Source organism: Triturus cristatus, chromosome 10 (genome assembly GCF_964204655.1).
Source record: "Triturus cristatus chromosome 10, aTriCri1.1, whole genome shotgun sequence".
Lineage (NCBI taxonomy): Eukaryota > Metazoa > Chordata > Amphibia > Caudata > Salamandridae > Triturus > Triturus cristatus.
The window spans coordinates 379,363,283-379,386,457 of NC_140593.1; the positions used below are offsets into that span (position 1 = coordinate 379,363,283).

At 43.1% G+C, this 23,175-nt stretch overlaps 1 protein-coding gene across 12 annotated transcripts in view; it reads right to left on the bottom strand.

The window, feature by feature from the left end:
• Window positions 1-23,175, bottom strand: part of TAX1BP1 (Tax1 binding protein 1) — a 712,600-nt gene that overhangs the window by 372,158 nt on the left and 317,267 nt on the right. For all 12 annotated transcript variants that reach the window (XM_085631620.1, XM_085631618.1, XM_085631616.1 and 9 more), the window contains 2 exons: window positions 19,991-20,139; window positions 19,778-19,868 (listed from right to left, as the gene is read on the bottom strand). In XM_085631620.1, coding sequence (XP_085487746.1) covers window positions 19,778-19,868; window positions 19,991-20,139 — 240 coding nt within the window. The remainder of the gene's footprint in view (window positions 1-19,777; window positions 19,869-19,990; window positions 20,140-23,175) is intronic.

A 23,175-nucleotide genomic window follows, 5' to 3' on the forward strand; every position in this document is an offset into this window, starting at 1 on the left:
GGCTCTTGAGCCAACGTGAGGCATTTCTCATTATGAAATTTAACACGACAACCAACGGACTTAATGAGACAGCAGAGATTTTCAGACCAATTACCACATGAAGATGTCCTGAGTAGTGACTGTCCTTACACGCAATGCGTAGATTTGTGCTACTAAACCATAGAAGCATATCAGGTTCTCTTCCACCATGTGTACCCTTTAATGAAGTAATGACGGTATCCTTCTAATTAATTATGTAGAAAGAAAGCCAGGCTAGCATTCTTCCAATAGGAAACTACATCTCCCACCTCTTTTGGAAGAAACTACAATTCCCATGAGTCAATGGGGGTGCTATGACCCGGGAGAAATCAATCGCTACTTCATCCAGTTCGTGTTTGACGTGCTTTGCGTAGACTAACGGGATCGTGGCATGCTGTAACAGTGAAAAAACCTCGGTAAGCGGGCAACGGATCCCCTTTTTTTACATCGTAGTTAACTGTGTAGATAGAAAAAGCAGAGTTTAACTAATGGCGATATTTTTCGCCTTCGGTTTCAGCTGCCGGCACGAGACGGAAAAGAGACACGACTACGTACCCAGCAAACTTACAAAGGTAAGCGACCACGCCGGGACGTAAATATTCCATCTGCCCATGAATTAAGTTAGACTATAGGAGGGATTCAAAAATGTTCACTTTCCCCCTTAGGAAGAAAAGAGACTTTGATTTACTGAGGGAGCCGATTAAGGAGACAGTCGTCTCCCAATTAGGTAAGCCAAAGCTGGATGCTTTTTAAAGAGGGAGTCGAGTGATCCATATATGTCTTGGTGATGCTATTCTATAATTTTTTATAGGATTCGACTGTCCCAGTTAGTCAACGGATTTACTTTGAAGGGTGAGCAAAATGGAAATCAAGCTGTTTTTATGTTTTTTATGTTTGTCATTTTCTATGTATACGATAGGAAGAATGATCATATGAGTGGGAATTATCTGTTTGTTTTTACAGCCCCAGTGCAAGCTGGTAGAGTTATTGATGGTTAACGAAGGTTAAGGTTCCATATTGACACACTTTCGTAAGGTGGGTTTGCTCAGCCGCTGGTGGTGGCTTGCGAGAGTTAAGTTGTTTCACCTATCTAAAGAGGGTTCTTGTGTTTTCTTGTTTTTTGTTACAGAAATTGGTTGGTCCTGAGGAGAACCTCATAAAGATAGAGGTTCGAAACGCGTCGACCAGTTCGGTCCCTTTTTACACCCATTTGGAAAGCTCTGCCCTAAATGTGCTTTTGGTGCTTTAATTGTACATGAAAAAAAGAGAAAATGTCGGAACACACATAAAGCTTGGAAAATAATTCATTTCAAAGGGAGAGGTGTCATTAGGACCGGTTTGTTTAGTGTATGGCGGTTGCATGTATGAATGGATAGGCCAAGAATGTTCGATGAATGAATGCAGTTAAAAACCCCTAGGGCATTTATAGTTCTGTGTCGTTCTGTCTAAATATATTTGTATGTATATTTTGTCGTATTTTGTAAAATGTAAATGTGCAATGAATAATTGATGACCGCACAAAAAAGAAAAATGTGAAATAAATAAATGTTTTTCTGAGTAAAAGGCAATTCTTAAAGCCTTCCTTTCTTGTTTCACTTTTCATGATAGGCTTTTGTTGAAAAGGGATTGTTGTCTAATAGCTCTCAGTTTGGACAAGATGTTTTGTTGGTTTGGTTAATTTGGCTCAGTCCAGCTGAGTTTTGGAGCCAGAACCCAGTTTTGGTTTATAACCATATGGCACGCAGCATAGGCAAAGCTGGGCTGGCAAGGGGTCATAACCCAACTCACTCCGCTATGGGACACGGGGAGACTGGGACGACTTAGGAATAGTAAGGGCTTTGATCAATGGGATGCCATCGGCATATCCACAGTGGGGGACGTGTGGCATAAGGGGGGAGTGGCCACCTTCGAGCGCCTCCAGCAACAGTATGATTTAGCGCCCACTGAAATATATCGATACACACAGATAAAACATGCACTTACAACGGCCCTGCCGCCTGGTGTTGTGGTCCCGGAAGCCTCCCCTCTGGAGGACAGGTTACTGACAGACTATATGCATAAGCGAGCTACGTCATTCACTTACCGCAAGTTAGTTAATAACCTACCGGACCTCACAACGCCACTTAGGGACCAATGGATCCATGACGTGGGTGACCTTGACGACACAGAATGGCAGGAGGCACTGTCCTCACCAAGGGAAGTGGGTATACCCTCGAGACTCAAATTAGTACAACTCAAAATTCTGCACCGAACATATTACACCAGATGCATTATGTTTAAGATGGGCAGAGCCTCGCACCCATATTGTCTTCGGCAGTGTGGGGAGGAGGGTACCTTTTATCATACGATATGGCAATGCCCGAAGATTAGGGTCTATTGGGTGAAAGTGATGAGGACGATTTCGCAGACAGAGGGAGTGTCCCTCCTGCCAGAGCCCAAGAGTTATCTGCTAAATGTATGGGACTCAAATGACCTAACAAAGTTGGGGCAAGACTGGGCAACGCTGGGGATTATGATGGCCAAACGCAACATAGCACAGAAATGGGGGGCGGTGGAGGTGCCATCGCTTAGCGTATGGTGTAAAGATATGGACACGGCCGTGGTAGCGGAAAGAACAGTATTTGTTAGCTGCGGCTGCCCCCAAAAATGGAACAAGATCTGGGGGCGTGGAATAAATATAGAGGCAACATCTGTGACCCACCAAGAGAACGGGCGGAGGAGAGCATGGATGAGGACCAATAGGGAGGAAGAAGGAGGTTTAATGTGAGCTAAGGGGTCTGTATTTGATATATTATGTTTGAACGCAACGAAGAGCCGAAACTGTGGTTTACTGCTTAATACTATGCATGTTTAGCAAATGGGAAAAACTCTGCCTTGATGATGTTATGGTTTCCAAAATAAAATAAAAAAAGATTTTTAAAAAAAAAAAAGCACACACTGCCACAGTAGTTACTGGCAATGAACAAAACTACTTTGTGACGATATTACTCCTTTTGAAAGTGCAGAATATGGTCAACTCACAGTGAAGCGAGACGATACAGAGAGAGAGAGAGAATTTTAATAAACACAAAAGGTCATGGTTAACACCCGACCAAATTTAGGGGCCCAATCATTAAAGAAAAACTCAGAAGTGCACACATGGTATGTATCCTTGCATTAAGTGCAGCTATAAGGCTTTCATGAATTCACAAGAATTTACAGAATTTGGGCAAGAAATAGTACTCCTAGAAAATATTTGTGAACTGCATTTTAGCACGAGCAAATGGGCATGTGTAGATTTGCTCATACGAAAATCTGAGTGTTTGCACGTTCTTTTCCTCCAACCACTTTTTTCCAACTCTGAAAGAAGGTTTACGTCTGCCATTGTCAGGAGTAAATTTCCAACATTTCTCAGTATGAGAAAAGATTAGAGAAGAGTTGTTGAAAACCCTTAAAACATGCAAGTTAGTAGATTTGCACTGACTCAAAAGGGCATTTCAACCCTGGAACTTTTGCTCACCACTGCCTTCAGCCCCAGCACGAAGATGTGCGGAAATGTGGCAACATAAGGGCATTGCTAGTATTCAAACAATACTATGGTATGAGCCCCAGCATAATCAGAGAGGCTATATCAGAGCTCTTATATAAGGAGATTGCTGCCATAATTTGTCACCACACAACATGGCACCAAAGGGACAGGTGGATTTTGTTACAGGACAAGTAGATTTATGAAGCAACCTGCCCCATGGAAAAGTAGATTTTTTTTTTTTTTTAATTCCACACCCCTGAGTGGGACATTGATCACCTCCTCTGGGACTGCCCTACTCTGGCGACCTACTGTCACTGTAAACATCAGATAGACTGGGCCTCTTGCAAGGCCCCTGAAGGTACAAACTGTTCTCCTCCACGACTTGGCCCAATGCCTTGCCATCACAAACCAACAGTCCAGGTGGCTGGCCACGGCCGAGGCTATCACCAGGATCTGCATCACCCACAAGCTAGACACCAGAAGAGTGGCTGCAAAATTGTTTCAGGTGGCTACTTTCTAGCGGATCACTGCCACACTCACCGACCACTACGACACCTTCTTAGACACATTGGGAGCTTTTCTCCACGACTCCTGACCCGCACATTTACCACGGTCTGACTCCCTCTTCTTGTATGCCTTCCACACCCTCACATCACCCAGGTCATCTCCTGACCCACAACTCAAACCACCCTCTGCATATCTTGCCTTGCCCCTACTGTATCTGTGTGCCCTGAATACCTGGAGAGTCCTTTGTGGTACCTGGAACACCCAGCAAATCCATACAGGCTCCTAGCTGTACCGTCCCACTGACATGATGTCCTGCTGTGGAATACTTGGACTTTCCACCTGCTGCCTGTTGCCCCATCCACTTCCCCCAAAATCTTGATGCTCAAACAGACTGTTATTTTTGTACCATGCATTGCTTCCTCCCGTTTTCCTCCTCCCCCAGCTGGCCGCTCCCACACTCTGGTTGTAAAAGGGGCAGGCGGGTCCTTTACTGTTCTCTTCCTGGACTCTGACAGATCATCCGATGTTGGAGCAGGTACCTCCTGCTGGACTCCCCACGCACGCATGGACCATTTTGCTCTCCAGGGGGTTTATAATGATATTCCGTCTTACCTTGTTATCTTTGGTCGTGCTTTATGTTCTTATGCATGGAGTAAATATGTGCTCACAGCTTGTATCAGTCAAGTTTCTTTCAATAAAGTAAAAAATAAAAAAAATATATAACTCCTCGTCCCAGTGCCAATATTACAAATCTAAGCTCACTATTATTACGAATCTAAGCTCACTATTATTACGAACTATCTTGTACAAGGGCATTATTTTGTGGAATTCATGAACTCAATCTGCTAATGTAATTAGAAATTGTCAGTACAGGAACAGTTGGCATTCATATGGATAACAGAATTTTTCATCTTGCAGTGCATGTAAGAAATTGGATTATTATTTTGGTGTGTAACTAACAACCTAAAGGAATAATCACACCTCTTATCAGCATGAACACTCAACTTAATAATTTAACTTGAGCAAAAGCCCCTGGAAGCCATGGAACATAACAGACAGGCAATGCGTAAAGTTTATATGCAGTACCAAAACAGTAATGACGGTAAGATAAATTGCAAAACAATACAAATTTCAAGCCGGACTAGAAAAATAAAGTAAACTTTAATAAACAAAATAACAAAAATGCAATATGGGTAACCAGAGATCCGATTTGTCTTTTATTAGTTTAAAGTTGAAACCGCACCTAGCAAACTTAAGGGCTGAATGATAGTAAGAATTGTGATGAGCTTGGGTCGGATACAACGAGTGGATTGGTCCAGGTGAAAGCCTGGAAGTCAGAAAGTTTGAACATGTTTTTAAGTCCCACTGGTTCAGGATGATAGCTTTCAAAAGTTTCCAAGCTTTCTTCTGGTGCTCACACAACCACAAGAGTGCACTTTTAAAGTCCATAAAACTACAGAGGAGGCACTTAGAGACTCACATGGTGTTGAGGCAGAGGACAACAGCAGGATTCAGTTCAGGTCTAGTTGTCACTGGTCAGGTGAGTGCCTCCCGTAAAAGCCCCCCCTGTAGCTGCATAGGAGGTCAGCCAACTGACATTTAAAGTCCACTTCTTTGTCCTAGGTAGGCCCAATCCTTCTGGGCTCCTCTCAGGTCACAGATAGCAGGTCCAGTCCTCTTCTGTTCTTCGGCAGGTCCAGAAAGTATTCTGAACAGGATGCCACAATTATGCGTGGTTCCAGCTAGTGGGCCGGGGTGACTCCTGGACATGCCCTAACCAATGGGGTAAAAGTTACAGTACTTCTTTAGCAGTTCCACTTTGCTGTACTGCAAACAAGCTGAAAATGATAACTGTCAGCATTTAAGATGGTGAAAGTCTTCAGTCACACTGATCATATGCTCGGAGGGCTGTGGATGTATGCGGAGAGTGTACCATGATAATCCTAGCATCCTCCCACATCTAACATTAAACTCCAGTTTGAAGCAGGCACTGTACCCACAAAAACCTCGAGACAAATTTTGTAAGGCAAAAGCAGGCCCATTAAGCAACCATGCAGGGGATACACAAGAATTAAACTGTCATCCTGTTCGCTCCCTATCAAGTGTGCCCCAAATGCTACATGTGGCTAAACCGACCTGTCAAGCAGGATTTGACAGTGTGGTGTCACAAGATGTCCGCAGCCACAATTCTGACTATTCTGTGGAGTTCAGAGGAGTCCTCTGTGCCCATTCAGGTCAGTCTATTGCTTGCTCCTAGGAGGTATTTCAATCTGCATTCCCTTCTATTCAAGGCTGAACACAAGCGGAGATCCGGCAGAGGCTTCTGCAAATTAGCCTACGGACAGTTCAAACTGGTAAAAGGTAACTTTCTAAAAGTTACATTTCCTTAATAAAAAGTAAAAATAAAATGTAAGCACTGAATTGGATTTTTTATAATTATGTGTGGTTATTATTTTTCTAGCTGGTCCCATTCATGAGATACAGTATTTGTATTTTAATCGGTAGTGTAGTTTCCTACATAGAACAGCTAGGCCTGCCACAGTGAAAATAGCTTTTAGGGCCTTTTAACTGTAGGGAAATGGTAACATTAATTTTCTACATGTTCCACCTTTAAATATCATGCATCCTATTTTGTGGGCTCCAACACTTAACTAGGGGTTGACTTGCTAATATTTAACGGGTTCGGTTTTTTTTACCTGTCAAAAAGGGTTATTTTCACAGGTCGCACTGCAGGCTTCACACTGCAGACACACTATAAAGGTAGGCCTGAAGCTACGTTTTTTTTGTCACACTTGTAGATGACACAATAAATGCTGCAGTTCACGGGTGACAGTTAACTTTTCATTCCAAGAGTGTATTTTCAAATCATATAATATGGCCTTATTGAAAAGGTAGATACGCCAATCAGGGATCAACCAGTTTCTCTACGTTTTAGGGGTCAGAGCACAAACACTGGGCACTGGCCAACAGTGCCCCAGGGCGCAGTGTAAAAACTAGCCATTATGTGGAGTCCAGCTAAAGGTGAGAATATGGATGACCATGCAGAAAAGATGGAGTTCTGACAAGGGGGTTGTTCTTTATTGCCGCCCTCATACCCACCCTTGAATCATAAGCAAGGGTCTGGTCCCACTCCATTTGGAAGAAATGGTGACTAATCCACATCATGGGCATCGATATTGAAGCCATAAACATTAGAAAAATTCCCTGCTGCATGCTGGGACACTGGAACACCTAATATATTCTTATATTTTAGCCGGATAAATGAATAAATATGCAAATATACATCTTCCCAAAATTACATTGCAGCACCTATAGCATAAACAGATGGCCTACATGTCTAAATAAAGAGGGAAAACACACCATGGTAGGCTTACATTAAGAGACTCAAAAATGAGACCTGCTCCCTTGATTGGTGTAGTCAAGCTGAAAAAGTCATAAAAAAGCAGAGGTTGCCCCAGGAAATGGGAGAAGGTGCGGGGGCAGTTGGAGGGATACAGTGGGAATTAGCGGGGCTGCCCAGGGGCTGGGAATGGTCCCTATGCTCTTTGATGCACTGTTACATGTAGACCAGAATGGGGATTTTGGTACTCAAGACCCAACACTTGCTGATGTGCTAGGCCCTGTGTTCACTGTAATGATTGATAAATCTTTGTACTGTACCTAAGAAAAAGGTTATATAAACAGAACTTTAAAAAAAATAAGACTTAATGATGCATGACCAAGACAAAGCAGAGGAGTGAAGTTTATCACTTCAATGAATATGGTAATGAAGCATAACCAGGACTAAAAGTAACCATTTCTTCAGCATCATAGGACGTTCATTGATAGTCCTAAACATTTGAATAGAATTGCAGGGTTAAAATATTCTCCCTAGCAGCTGTTGGTCATTCAGTAGAACAGGGAGTGGGAATTACCTACTGCAAATCACAGAAACTCTGCCTCTCTTGGCAACAAGAATGTGGCAGTCGGCATCCTGCACCGACATTCACTAGGCACAATCAATCCCTGTTTGAGAAGCAGAATGATTTGGTAGTGCACTAGCATGCAGAGTTTCTCATTTGATTCATTTTTTTTTCAAAAGCACAAACTTAGGATTGGTCCAAAATCCTTCTTCTGGCCCATTTTCCAATTAAGGAACTATCTTGATAATGCTTACCAGTTCCTCTCCCTTGAGGGGAGAGGAACTGCCTCTATTGCTCATTTTTGAATCAGTGCTGTAGCCTCCTTGTGCAGATCAGTTAGATGGAACTTTGATTACTGCTTTGATGGAACAGATAGTGGAGGAACTTGGAAGCACAGTTCGTCAGTAGCAAGTTGTCATTTGTCTTTTACCACACTTTTAGAAGTTTCATTTCAGCACTGTCCCACTGGAGTAGTTAACAAAGGAGGATGGAATGACAAGTCACTGGCGTCCGGGTTGATTTATTTATAAATCCCCTTTTTTGTTTGGTAATACCCTTGGGCCTATTGCTGTTGCTAATGGTAGGACCAACGAGGAGACTGAAGCTTCTGTCTTGTTAAGTAGACACAGCACCTGTGTATGCACTGTGACCTGAAGAATTTCATCCTCTCTTTCAGAACAACCACTTTCAACATTTCAGCCACATTCTGGTAAATTCTTCCTCTGAATGAGGGCCATACAGGGAAGAGCCAGCAACAGGAAGATATAAGATTTTTAATAGTGCATCTGGCTTTAACAAAGTCAGACGTAACTATGACAAAGCGTAAGTTGATTTAATGGCAGTAAATTGCTTGCCAACCCCAGCTGGTTGTATGACAGAAGCACACATGGCTAAAACACGCGTGCCTCAAGAACACGGTCGCAACAATGAATACTTCTCAACCACGCATTCGTTTACCACGCATTCCTTTACCACGCTTGCCTTTACCATGCATGCCTTTACAACACATTTCGGTGTGTAGGCCTGATTGGTAAAGGTATATGCGTAGTAAAGGTCACACATCAGGTCCCTACTCCCCGAGCCCCATCCCTGCAAACAACCCGCTCCAGCCCTAAAACCCACACGACAACTCACCCGGAGCCCTAAAACTGCCCTTAGTCCTGAAAACTGCCCCTTCCCCTGCCCCCTATAACTCAGCCCTATTAACTAAACCGACACCCAGCCCTTTGAACTGCCCCTTCCCCCCTCCCCTCCCTGAACCTTAAAATCCAGGCCCTGCCCTAACTACCCCAACCCCAGGCGCCTCACCCTGAGCCTTAAACCTCCCCAGCACTAAAAACAGCTCCCCCCGCCCTGAAACCTGAATAAAAAGTGAAAAAAGTACTCACCAAGCCGTCATTCCATCCGCTGACTGCAGAAAGTCTCCCATTCCCCCACCCACTCACTGCAATGCTAGACAGTTAACTGCCTTTATTTACCATGCATTTGCATGGTAAAGGCATATGCATGATAAAGATATATGCGTGGTAGAGGCATAAGCGTGGTTGAGGCATAAGCGTGGTTGAGGCATAAGCGGATCCCCCCAGATTGGTTGTTGCTGTTGCCTCTAATGGGAGTTTGGACAATTACTGGTTGCATTATCGCCCTTTTGGAATTTTTTTCATGTTTACATTCTTGTTTTGGTTTTATTATGAGATATCCTTTATTGTATACTATTTACACACAACCCATAATGCCATGGGTTACTGTGCTGGGGAAGTAGTACATTGCTGGGCCATTTACACTGCATAGGTTTGTTGTGCTGCTACGGATGCATGGCCACTTAATACACTGTAAAAACTATGTCTGCACTTAAAATTGGTACATGGAATGTGCAGGGCAGGCATACACCGTCACGTAGGTACCAGATATACTCGTACCTCAAACGACATCACATACAAATAGCTCTTTTGCAAGAGACTCACATGGCCAAATCAGAAATCCAACGCTTGCACCGCCGCTGGCGTGGCCAACTGTATGCCACGGGGTATTCGGCCTATGCGCGAGGCGCGCTAATCTGGGTGTGGCCAGGGTTCCCACTTAAAATCACACAATCATTGGTGGACATGGAGGGCAGATATGTGGTAGTCAGGGGACATTGGATGGTCGGCAGGTGGTAATTGCGTCACTATATGCTCCCAACACGGACCAGGCTGTTTTCTTTGATGATATGTTGCGCGTTCTGGCGCCATGGCATGATATCCCTATGGTCCTGGGCGGGGGGGGAGGCTACAATTGCGTACTTGACGTTTCATTGGAACGCTCCTTTCCACCCCTTCCAGGCACAAATACACACATTGCCATGAAGGCGCTAACCTGTTGGGCAAGGCAATGGCGTCTCAGAGATGTCTAGTGCGCCGGAACCCCCATGACAGGGTGTATTCCTATTACTCCGGTGCTCATGCATTGCATGTGCGGTTAGACCGATACATGCTTTCGGAGGAGTTGCTCCCACATATGTCTGCAGTATATTATTTAGGCAGGACACATTCAGATCACAACCCGCATGTATTAGAGATGTCTTGGGAGCACCCCTGGCCGCCAGTTCCTACCTGGCGGTTACAGCCAGATGTGTTACTGGACGCACCCTTCCGGAGCCTCCTAGCCACGAATATTACACAATACTTTGAAGAGAACACTGGCACAGCCACAACGCCTCAAGTGGAATGGGACGCATTTAAAGTAGTGGTTAGGGGTGAATTTGTACACAAGCGGGTATGCGGAGACAGTTGGAGACTGAACTCTCACACCTTGAAAATGAACTGCTCCAAAGAGAGGAGGCGGCACTGGAAGGCGACAATGGGTCGTTGGTGCAAATTAGAGGGGAGCATTCCAGATTGCTAGACCGGCTCCGTAATCTGAACTATGCAGCACACTCGGCACGCTCCCACCATATGGGAGACAAACCGGGCAAGCTGCTGTTGTGGCTGGTAAGACAGGAGGCAATCACCTCACCCGTGACGTCCATATGAACCGCACACGGCGACATAGTACATACCCAGAAATAGTACATACCCAGAGAGGCATACACAGCGCCTTTGTAGAACACTATTCCACAGTGTACAGGTCTTGCCTGCTAGCTACAGACGCGGACATACAGGAGTTTCTTTCAGCCCTGGCACTGCCGCAACTGACAGACCATCAGCAGGAGGAACTGGGAGCTCCTTTGCTGCCAGAAGAACTGCGTGATGGTATTTACTCCCTCTAAATGGGAAATTTCCGGGTCCGGATGGACTACCGGCTGAATTTTATAAAGCCTACTCGGATATATTAATACCGGAGCTGTTGCGGGTATAGTCAGCGGCCCTAGATGATTCGGCCTTCACAGTCACGCAAAATGAGGCGACGTTGATCTCCCTCTTGAAGCCAGGCAGGGACCCCGACATCCTTGGTTCTTATCGCCCACTGCCTCTGCTGAACACAGACTATAAAGTACTTGCCTCTGCCCTAGCCAAACGCCTAGCCCCATTTGTAGCAGCTTTAGTCCATAATGATCAAAACAGATTTGTCCCAACCAGGAGCACCTCTCTTAATGTACGCAGATTATTTAGAGTTCAGAAGTACGCAACGAAGAACTGGCCACGGTCTAGATGCTTAGTGCTGGACTTAGAAAAGGCCTTCGATTCGTTGGAATGGCCCTATTTTGCAGCAGTTCTGCGTAAATATGAACTTGGGGGCGGGTACCTCCAACTGGTGCAATTGCTATACCAGCGACCCGCAGTACGGGTCCGCACAGGTAAACTCACATCTGACACAATTAGGGTCAGACGTGGTACTAGGCAGGGATGCCCTTTGTCCTGGTTACTTTTCTCCCTTGCCATGGAACCGTTAGCAGCTCTGCTCCGGGAGAGCGGCGCAGGCTGGGGTGTCCGCCTGGATGATGGTCTTCACACGGTGTCCCTGTATGCTGACGACTTGTTGTTGAACATACGAGACTTGCATGCTATACCGCCGGCCATATCTGAGATATTCCGTAACTTCGAGGAAGTGTCAGGCCTTAGGGTAAATTGGGCTAAATCGGGCACCTATACTTTTCACGAGGATGTGGCCGCGAAGGACAGTTATTAATGGGACTGTGCTTGCTTGGTACCCGAACACGTTTAGATGCCTCGGCATATATATCTACAGGTCCCCGGCAGATATGCTGGAAGGTAACCTGGTACGTGCCATTTCCTCCGTAAGGGCGCAGATACAATTCTGGAAGACTCTACTGCTAAATGTCATGGGCCGCATCACTCTGACCAAGATGATTATACTGCCGAGACTGTTGTATTATTTTGCAAACCTCCCAGTATATGTTCCGGTGCGACTGTTTCGGGAGCTAGAGGGATTAGTTAGAGGTCTGATTGGAATACAGGACGGCCCAGGATAGCATTGCAGAAATTATATGCACCACCGGAAAGTGGGGGCTTAGCAGTTCCTCATGTAGAATTATATTACTTAGCTGCACAGGTGCAATGGGTTGCAAAGTGGCTGAGTGGCAAGAACCTAATGGACACAGACTCAGATCTATAGCTTATTTCACCCACTGGCGAAACTTCCCCGTCCAACACAGGTACATATGGACTTAGCCCACAGATGCTATGGAAGGAGCCTTCAACTCACAAAAGACGTCATTCCTTATGCCCCAATACTACCACTTATCGGGACACCCAGAGGCAGGGATTTTGTAACAGACATAGTACTGACGCCCTGGACCAAAGCAGGAGTGGAGATGCTAGGAGACCTATTCGCGGATGGTGCCCTGCTGCCTTTTGCAACTCTGTCGACGGATACTGGTTTGCCGGTGGGTCAGTTCCTCCTGCATGCAGCCATCATGCGTACGCTGACACTAACATGGGGAGACTTGACAATTGACCTGCCGACACATCAGTTCTTACAGTATCTGCATGTGATGGGTGAGAGGTCGCATGTGGTCCACTGGCTGGTGCAGGCCCTGCTTACTCACGTACTAAAACCGCCACAACGACTCCCTGCGCGCTGGACTGAGGACAGGGCTAGGCCCTGGACTGATAAAGAATGGGAATGTGTCTTAGCCAGTGCCACACACATACCACGCAATTCACGATTTAAACTTAAACAAACATACATATTGCATAGAGCGTATCTTTCGCCAGATAAGATCAATAAATACTTTAACATCACCACCTCTGATTGTCCGAGATGCCATCTCTTAGACGCTGACCTGCTACATATGCTGTGGTCCTGCCCCTTACTTCTGTCCTATTGGCACAAGATAACGGAAACACTCACAAGCAGCACTAGCACCGAGGTACCGAATACATGGGAGGTTTGTATTTTAGGACTTTACAAACGAACAAAAGCAAACAAAGTAAGCTCTAGGTTTCGGGACTTAGGCCTAATAACGGCGAAACGATTGATAACTAAGAGATGGAAACACAAAGACCCTCCGGAGGCATCCCACTGGTTGAAATCCCTAGAGACCTGGGCACAGGCGGAGAGCACTTTTCTTCATAGGGAATAAACTGCTGGGTTGCGCAAGTTCCCCATCGCACAGGCCTGGGATGATATTCTGAAAGCTCTTACACAAACTAATGCTGCGCCACATACACCTCCCACACAGCAGGCGGGAGACGATGGCTAGCTTGTAGCCTGGGCCGAATAGACTGGCTGTACACGCAAGACGCCTCAGCCACGGCTGTCGAGTTAGGCAATGACCCCACATTCCATCATGACACTCCACAGACATAACTTCAGACACACGATACCTTACTGCCTGTATGCCTATGCACAAAACAGGAAGAGAAATCCGTATCCGCTATGCACACAAGGCCCTCGGCACGACCTCACTCGGAAGGCGCACAGCATGCTAAATACACGTTCCTTTAAGTAATTGATATCTCTCTTGCTTTTACTTTATTTTCGTTAGTTGTGGTTAAAATGTTATAAGTGAAGATATCTTGTCATCCGTTGTGATATTCACTGTTTATCGCCAATGCACCATTGTTTATTGTGATCCTAAAGCTGAATTACATATAAGGCACGCACCCCTATAATAATTGTCATGGCTGCATATGGTTAATTACTGTTCTGGGAGGCCTATGTGATGAATGAGTCCTGCCCCTTGATTGAAGGTGACAGTACGCGTGGGCTACAAACACCCATGCCAATTTGTACATACACATTCACTCCTGCGATACAGATGCTACTTGTGCTATGGTTAACAGATGGAAACACCTGGAATAGTGCTTATAATGGCATAGCAACAATGATGTTACAAAAAAAAAAAAGCGATATGATTCAATGCTCAGTTTGTATCGGGAAAATGATTAAAAAAAATGCAATAAAGATATTTTCAAAAATAATAAGCGTGATTGAGGCATAAGCATGGTTGAGGCATATGCGTGGTTGAGGCATATGCGTGGTTGAAGCATATGTGTTCTGCTTGCATGGAAACAGCACACATGGATCAGCCTGCGTTGTAAAGACTGTTTCCCAACTCAGTTGAATTTGCTGCAGCACAAATAAATAGGTGTGAAAGTGTTATATTCCATATAGTTACCATAATATAGGCCTCGGTAACTTCATTACCCTGCACCTATATTCTTCCCTTCATTACACTTGTCACGGTTTACAGGGACTGACCTTTTACCTAGATACTACACTGCATTCAGAATGTGGGCTTTCCCTAGTTGGAAATCTCATACATTATTCATGAGGATTCTTGGAAGCACAACTACCATCTCCTGTATAAAATCTATGTACAAAGTTCATGCCCAACGTCATCCTTAGGCCCACACAGTAACAAAGCAAGGTAGGACCACCGGGGAGACCTATGGGTATATATACAACACATCTTGCTAAGATAAGACAGAGGTCGACAGAGACTTCCCAGCTGACACACTGACCAGAGACGCTGAGGTTCCTGCATGCAGACACTCCAGCTCCCAGTGGTTTAAAACATCCTTTGCAGAGTGTCCAACTCGAGATCAGGACGGGGTCCCACAGTGTCACTTCAGGTAATGCGGTTGACTAAATCCTAGAGGGATTCTTGGTTTAACACCTACCACCATGCTAGGTACACTTGGGTACATCTAGTTAGGGAAGCATTGTAGGAGTACGCATCTTTTTATCTTGTGTTTTATATACTCGGATGTATTCATGATTATTGTAAGATGGTAGAGCTATATCATTTACATTTATAGTACTGCTAATCATTTTTATCTTCTACTGCCTAACGGTGGTTGCAGCTCATTTTTTTTTTTATTATTTTTTTTTTTTTACACCAGAATAACAACTGTTCAATAAATGCTTATTGAAAACACCTAGCCTGTTTATTCTGTGTATTTCTCTAAGACGGACTAAGTAAGCACGAGTGACTGAGCAAAAGGTAGTATATGGTTTCTATGGTTCTGAGGGATCAGGGTTGTCATGTTCGATGGTTGCCAGGAACTATTCTCTCCTTGGTAAGAGGAGATTCTAGTGGCACTGTGAGCTAGTTGGTACAAAAGGCCAACATAGCCGGTGGGGGTGATCAGAGTTTGTATGACATTAATCCTACAGTGTATGTTGTCTAAACGTGCAGATCCTGAAAACTTTTTATAGGAACTACACGACAAAAGCAGACATCCTTCAGAAGTGAGCTATCTCTTTCACACCTTCCCTGTTCTGTTTAAGTAGGTCCTCTAGAAAAAAACGTAATTTCATCTCAAATCGGACTATCAACCAACCAATTCAGTAGAACTCGCAATATTTAGCGCTATGGATTCGATTGTGCACATTTTCTTGCCTGCAGTGTCAATTCTCTGACTTCCCATATCAGAAGGTGCCAATGACTGGGACATAAGTGTGTCTTGTTCTTAATGTCAAAAGATCAAAGAATCTAGCTTGGAGCGGTTTTTACAAAGTCAGCATCATCCTGTGCAAGGTAATATGTCTTTGATGAGCAAAGAGTAGCTTCTGCCACCATAGGAGGGGTAAGGAATTTGTCTTCCATCATTTCTATCAAGCCTGGCACCAATGTGAGAAGAGGACAGGATGAAGCTCTGGTTTTACAAGTTCTCCACTTTGACAGTGACTGATGCCTATGGAGTTTCCATAGGGATGGTCAGCTTCAGAACACCTCTTGAGAAGGCATCATGGAAAATGATGTTGTCCACCGGGGAGAACCCTGAAGGAGATCCCATCAAAGAAATAGGTGTGTAGGAAAACAATGAATCTCTTATTCATAAAAGAGGAAGGTGGATAACGAGAGGGAGAGCTAGTATGTGGTAGATCAACATACCACCATGGAGTAGGAGGTGCTTGAGGAGATTGGGAGCTCCTAGGAGTTTAAGGGTGCTTGCCTAGAATTCATTGTGGAGTGCTGGCAGATTTATAGGCTGTACCGGTGGCTGAACAAGATCCTCCAATGGGGTGAGGAATTGTGGAGGTCGCAGTGGCTGAGAAGATTGATCAGGGGAAGGAGAATGCCTCAACCTGGCCTTGGGAGTAAAAGCCGTCTCAGGTGGTAAGCTCAATGTCTATTTGTGTGGCACGATTCATGAATTAACAGCATTATAGCCACATCAATTGATGAGGTGATGCGGAGTGGATCAAAAGCTGACATCATACAGTAGTGCATCATGTAGATATTGATCCTTCGAGGTAGAAAGAAAACCTGTTCTTGACAGAAAGCAAGTTGAAACTATGACTTCAGCGTCTCTGAAAGCATCAAACAGCCACTGTGGTTGACATCAACATCAATAGCAGTGGTGATGTTTTTGCTTTTCTTTCCTTCAAAGCCCTCTCTCCCGGGTTCTCCCTCTGTGGGAGACCTTCGAAGATGCAAGCACTGTGCCCGTAGCAACAGGATGCTCCCTGGAGGACTCAATGCACTTTTTCTTCTACTTAGTCACAAAGCATGATGCCTGCCTAGTCTTAAAGACTTTTTTTTTTTTTTAAATCAAAATTCACATTCCTTTATGTAGTGGATCAGTAGCAACCTTCTTTCTTCCACAGGATGTGAACTGCAGAAATAGTGAAGGCACTATGACAAGAAGAATCCCAGGAAATGGATGGAAAAACAACACACGCTTTCAGGGGATCAAAGGCATTGAGTGGCATTAAAAAGATATGTAGTCTGAGAGACAATTTGTAGAAAATGTTTTGTTAAAAACACCCACTGCGTTCCAGGATTCCATTCACATAAGACCAAAAAACAAGAACTGACTGCGAGGCAAATGCCAGTACAAGGAGATCATAGGATATAGACTCAAAGGATTAGGGTGCCAGACTGTACCCTCCTATTTATTTAGACATATTAGGTGGGAGGCTATGCTTTAGGTGCTGCAAGATACTTTGAGAAGGTTTATTTTTTTACCTATTAAACAGACAAAAAATGTGGAAAATAATGACTGAAGTGGCTCTGTGAGAGTGATGCTCTGCAGTTGCCCACAATGGACTCTTCACCATCTCAGTCATATATTGCACAAAAAGTGTTTGGGGGGCCCCTGAACACAGTGGGGGAACTATTGTAACGTCTACGACTAGCAATGAAGACCCTACGATGCAACAACCATGGGGTGGGTACTCAATCAGGGAGGCATTACTCGGGAAGATTGGTGGACATCCCAGGGGGTGTAACCTAGAACCGGATATAGAGTAAAAGGTCGGTGTACTGATTTATATTCACTCTAAATAGAGTGGAAAAGACATACAACACTTCTTGGAGGATGTCCCACATCCACCCAAATTTAAATCAGGCCCTTCTTCTGCAGGGCGGAGAGGCTTTCTTGGTCTTTGAAAAGGAAGGATATATTCTGTGAAGTACCTGGCCTGCGTGTCTTGGATCCAACAAGGGCTCAGTGAGGTTGGGTTGTAAATTGAGCTTGCATTTTTACTCCTATGTATGCTTCCTTAATTCAATTTTCCCTCTGTTTGTCTTGTACTAGCGCTGGGTTTACACATATAGAATATATTTTTCCAGAAACTCATTGCCTGTGTTTACTTTGGTTGATTTAAGCTTTCAGACATAGCTGAAGCAAAATTATCTTGGAGGTTTAATGTCCGGACACATTAATGGATTGCTGTACACTGCAGCCATTATTTGAGTGAGTTTCTGCTACACTAGTGGAGAATATATTTGCTACAAAAGAAAGCAGTCCATGTGGACTAGTTTAAATCAATTACCGTCTAACAGCAGGCATTAAAAAGGGAGATTAAAAAAATAGTACCATCTAAAACCAAGAGATATGAGAGCAAGACACAGATTGGTCATCCACACCACCGGACTGTCACAATTAAACAAGAGTCAATCTACACAAAGCAGAAGCTAATTCTGCACAAGTATTACAATTTCCTATTAAAAAGACTAATATCTCTCCTGATAAATAATGCGGACCTGAGCTATCCTAACTCAAGGTGTGACCAAGATATCTAGGTAGAGTATACTACCTCATTCAAATTCTTTGGGAGGTTACAGGTTATTGGCCTGGGGACTGAAAATGTTATATTCTTTTACTAAATATAAAGTCAAAATGTTACCACCGCTATAATTCCTTAAGCTTCCATTATCTCTTCCTTTTGATTTATTTCACACCTCTATGTTGATGATTCTCAGAGCTATTTCCCATTTTGTTCCTCTTCTCATTCTATTTGTAATGAAATCACCGTCTGTCTCCTGTTGAAAACTGAATGCCACAGCATTTCCTATAATGTAACCTTTTCTGCTGCCTCAACTGCTTAGCTACCCACTATCTTCTATTCACTTTTCCTTGATTTCTATCCTGTGTCCTCTTTCAGCAAGAAATCTTAAAATCATCTTCGACTGAATCTTCCAAAACTCTTCTTAATCCTGGTTAAGAATGGTCACATTCATTCATCTAATATGCACAAAAAAAATATTTCCTTTATAGGTCTTCTCTTAAACTGTACCTTCAATACCAGGTTTTTTTTCCTCGCATCAACTACTCGTCTTCACTTCAGAATGGTCTTCCTAATTATCCTCTTACTCTGCTTCAGTTTATTACAGATTTTTTTTATCAGTCTTTTCATTTGTCTCGACTATCATGCTAATGAAAGTTCTACACTCAACTTTCCACAACATATCTCGTTATATGAATTTTCTTGCTCTCTTCACTGGCATGCAATTCGGTCTTTATGTATATTTCCCACTTTGTGCTTCTTCACGCCTTTACTTTTTCCCACTCCTTGCACCACATCTCTAACAATCTTACTATTGATACTCGCTGAGCTCCAAAACTATTTGCTTTTGGAAACCTTTAAACTGAACCCTTGCTCACTGTAGCAGGGTGATGGTACTCAGGTTTGTCTTTTGAGAATTTTCATAATTACTATGCATTGTACTGTTTTGGTTACTGTATATTAAAAGCCTTGGATAAAGGCACTATAATACATCAATGAGTAAACAAAAACGTTGAAGTACCCTATAGAGGTACACAAGGCAAAAAGTAAACACAAGAGGTGCTCAGTCAAGTTGGGTCTCTTTATTGTCTAATGGCAAACAACTATATTATGATTGAGACCAAAAGGTCTACCTTTACAGAAATAACCTAAAGTCATAAATGCATGTTCCAGTCAAAACTGTCAACAATGCCTTCTTCAAAAGAAGGGAAACAACCATACTTCCAAATATTAGTTTGTTCACCAAAAGATAAGAAATGCTTTTAAATAACTACTTTGTCAAACTTTATATAAATTTATGTTGGGCTCTGGTCTTTAGATTAAACTGTTTTAAATGAAAGAATTCTCAACAATTTAAAACCTCAATAATTAAAGTATTGGTTGCAAGACTGTTAGTTTCGGGGATCAAAGATAAAACACTATGAAAATATGGGATTACCTTATAAAGATCCTTTTCATCCTTCTCAATCTTCAACTGACATTCTAATTGTTCCTTTTCAAGTAGGGCTTTCTTCAGCTTGTCTTTAAGACTAAAGAAAGATTACATGGTGTTCAGTGACGAAAAAGGAACATAGTATGCCTATCTCTGATGAATCTAATGTAAACAATTGTCTGTTTTAAAAAAGACAAGTTGTGAAAGGCAAAGATATACCTGTCCAATTCAGTTTCTTTTGTGATCGCTTTCTGAGTAACAATCATAATATCCTCTTCAAGTTGGAGGACTTTGGAATTAGACTCCCCAAACTTCAGTTTCAGTTCTTCATTCTCACTTTTAAAGGCTTCTGATGTTTGAAACAAAACCTTAAACAGAAACAATATTGTTAGCCTTGAAAGCAGCAATGCATAATCATTCACTTGAACCACATTTTACTTCCTAACTACATGTCATTTTCACCATAACCCAAATAATACAAAGCAAACCAATGATGTTTTCATGCTTACTAAGTGAGAATGTAAATTTACCTACAGTGTTTCAGGCACTTCTAGTCATTACTCTCCATTCTTCACAATTGTTTCAGAACACCACTCCACAACAGCAAAGACAAAACTCACTAAATAAAACAGAGCCCTTTATGTGAGAATCTCTCCAAGCCTCAGGGCCTCCATCCTGTGATGCATCACATGAAATCAGCCTTCGTTCAATGAATTTTCATGCCATTTCTCTTTACTCACTGTATAAACACTAAACGTCTACTTGAGTACTGACGTATGGTTAAATGTTAATTCTTCAAAAACTCCTTAGAAGAATGAGCAATTGGGATAGAATTCACTGTGGAATAGAATATATATTTTTTTAAAGGCAGTATGGGGTGAGGGGGGCAAAACAGCAGGGCAGGCTTTTACATTGCAAGCCTCATGTTACGTGATTGAAAGTGCAAGCATTTTTTGTTGTGGAGTGTACAGGAGGGTGTTATCAGTAAGTCCATTTCCAAAGATTCAATGTGTAGCAGTTCACTTTAAGTAAAATATTAATTTAGATGAATTTAAAGCTGAAATGGATGGCTGCCTCCCTGGAATGGTAAAGTGCATTGTATCAAGTCTCATTAGGAATTGATTCCTGGAGTGCAGAAAAAATGCATGCTACAGAGTTTGAGACCAAGGTGTTCAAATAATCCATGGGGGCCAAAGACTCTATTGGAGCATAAGTGTGTTTGTTGCTCCTTTCATACCTGTATTTTGGAAGTAGCAAAAATGCCCAACCTTGGTCAGGTCATGTTCTCTCTGCATTTCAAAGAATGTTTTCAATCTGGTTTTCTACCTCATATCATCCAAGTGGGTAATTCAGGCCACCCTAATCTGTAACCGCCAGGTTTCCTAACTTCCGCTCGCATAGATCAAGCTCAAAATGAGGCTTACTCTGTTGCCTAATTATTTCAGTCCACTGGTTTTGTTGCTGCAGCACAGGCCTCAAGTACTCTTTATGGTCTGGAGCAAAATGTCAGCACCATCCCCCCATAAAGACCATGGATTTCCATGGCGTATTAAGGGCTCCCTAGTGACAAATATGCCAAATTACTAATGTAAAATAAATGAGCTGACCAACAGTCAGAGTGCAGGTAAGGAATCGAAAAGGCTCCTTGAAATACCAGCCATTGTAAAGTTGTGAGAAAATGTGTGGATTTTTATGGCCCCAGAGCATAACCCTTACTGCAGAAATGATTTGTTCTAAGTTAATCAATAGGGACCAACTTATTATACTCTAAGGTTTACAGGAAAGGTAGAGGGCAGTTTATTTTAAAAAAGTGTGGTCCAGCCCAGGCCCAATCGGGGTTTGCCACGTTAAGCCATGTGGCCCTTAGATCTGTTCAGATGCACCATGAGTTTACAGTCTCTGAATCTGTCACACTTTATGGTGACCCTTTTACCAAAGTATTGGAAGCCCAACTCTGCAATATAGAGATGGTATTTCACCAAGAAGACATTAGATGCGAGTTGCCAGAGAAACAAATTAGATTTAGTTCAGTTTAAGCTTATGTCTGATAAGAGATCTGAATTCAACAAACATCGTAAATTGCTATGGTAGTGTGTCCCATAAGATCAGCGATAGACACAAAGCTATCACCTGCATGCAAAGATTTCAGGTCCTCAGTGCTGCTGCCCTAACAAAACCCATTGACTAGTATATGTATTTGAACCCGGCAGCCCAGGTGCTAAATTGCCAATACAGAAATCATAGAGGTGAGAAAACTGCCCAGCCTCATATCTCTCCAGAACCAGAAGTTTTCTAATACAACATTTTTTGTCCTCCCGATATAGGAGGTTGAACCAGGAGATCAACATAAGGCCGAAGCCCATCTTTTGTAAGATTCCAAGAGGAAGATCCATTATATGCAATCAAACAACATCGCGGTGTCAAGTGACAATATTGCCACAGGAACTTCAAGTATTTCTGCAACAACTCAACAGTTATACCGCCTGCAGATATTCAGATGCGCAGATCTTCAGCATATAACAGCCGATTGGTCAGGGAGGATCAAGGAGACTGTAGGTAAAATTTTATTTTGAAGTATTTTGACAAGAAAGTTGCAGTCTACATTCAAGAGGGGGATAATGAATGATAGAATTGACGCCTGTCAATTGTTTGCCAGGTTTGCGTAGAAATAATTCCAGATCAGGCAAAAGGATAAAATCTCAGAATGGGCTATTTTAAATAGCTGCAGGAGTTTCGAACTGAGCAGGCACTAGAAGTGTTTAAACAACGTGAGTGGCATGCCAGGAACGTTACTTGACAACTGAACCTATGTAAGGGAAGATGCAAACCCCTGCACAAATTATCTCATCAACCCACAATGTGTCGATTTCTTGCAACTTGTAAGATCCAAGGTTCCCATAAATGGATTAATGAGGGTATCATCATCCAACAGGTGGAACATGTGTAGTTCCCTATTCTATAACAGGAACACACTAGCTTTCCTTTTGACCTCAGACAATCATACTGCATGAGTCAGTCACAGTCCCTTTCCATCGTGCTATCTTTTTCCCCTTTGGGAACCATTTGAAAAGCTTCCAGCCTTGTTCAATACTTAAAATCATTTCTTTCTCACAGCTACTATTGTCTTGGTGACATCCCTTGCAATATTCCTATGTATAGCCTTTGAACAGTACAATGAACATGTATTCATTGTGCACATGCAGTCGTTTCACTCCTTTCTCCAGCAAGTACTGTGATTTCGAAATCTCTATTTTTAAATCCACCATTTCTGATGAGGCACTAAACAGCACCTGGCCTCATAATACTGGTTCCAAATGAGGGGAGTGCAAGTTAAGTGTGTTCTCATTTCCCTCAATGAATCAAAGTTCTAAGCATTCGGCTTCCACCTGCCTAAGACCCAAAGC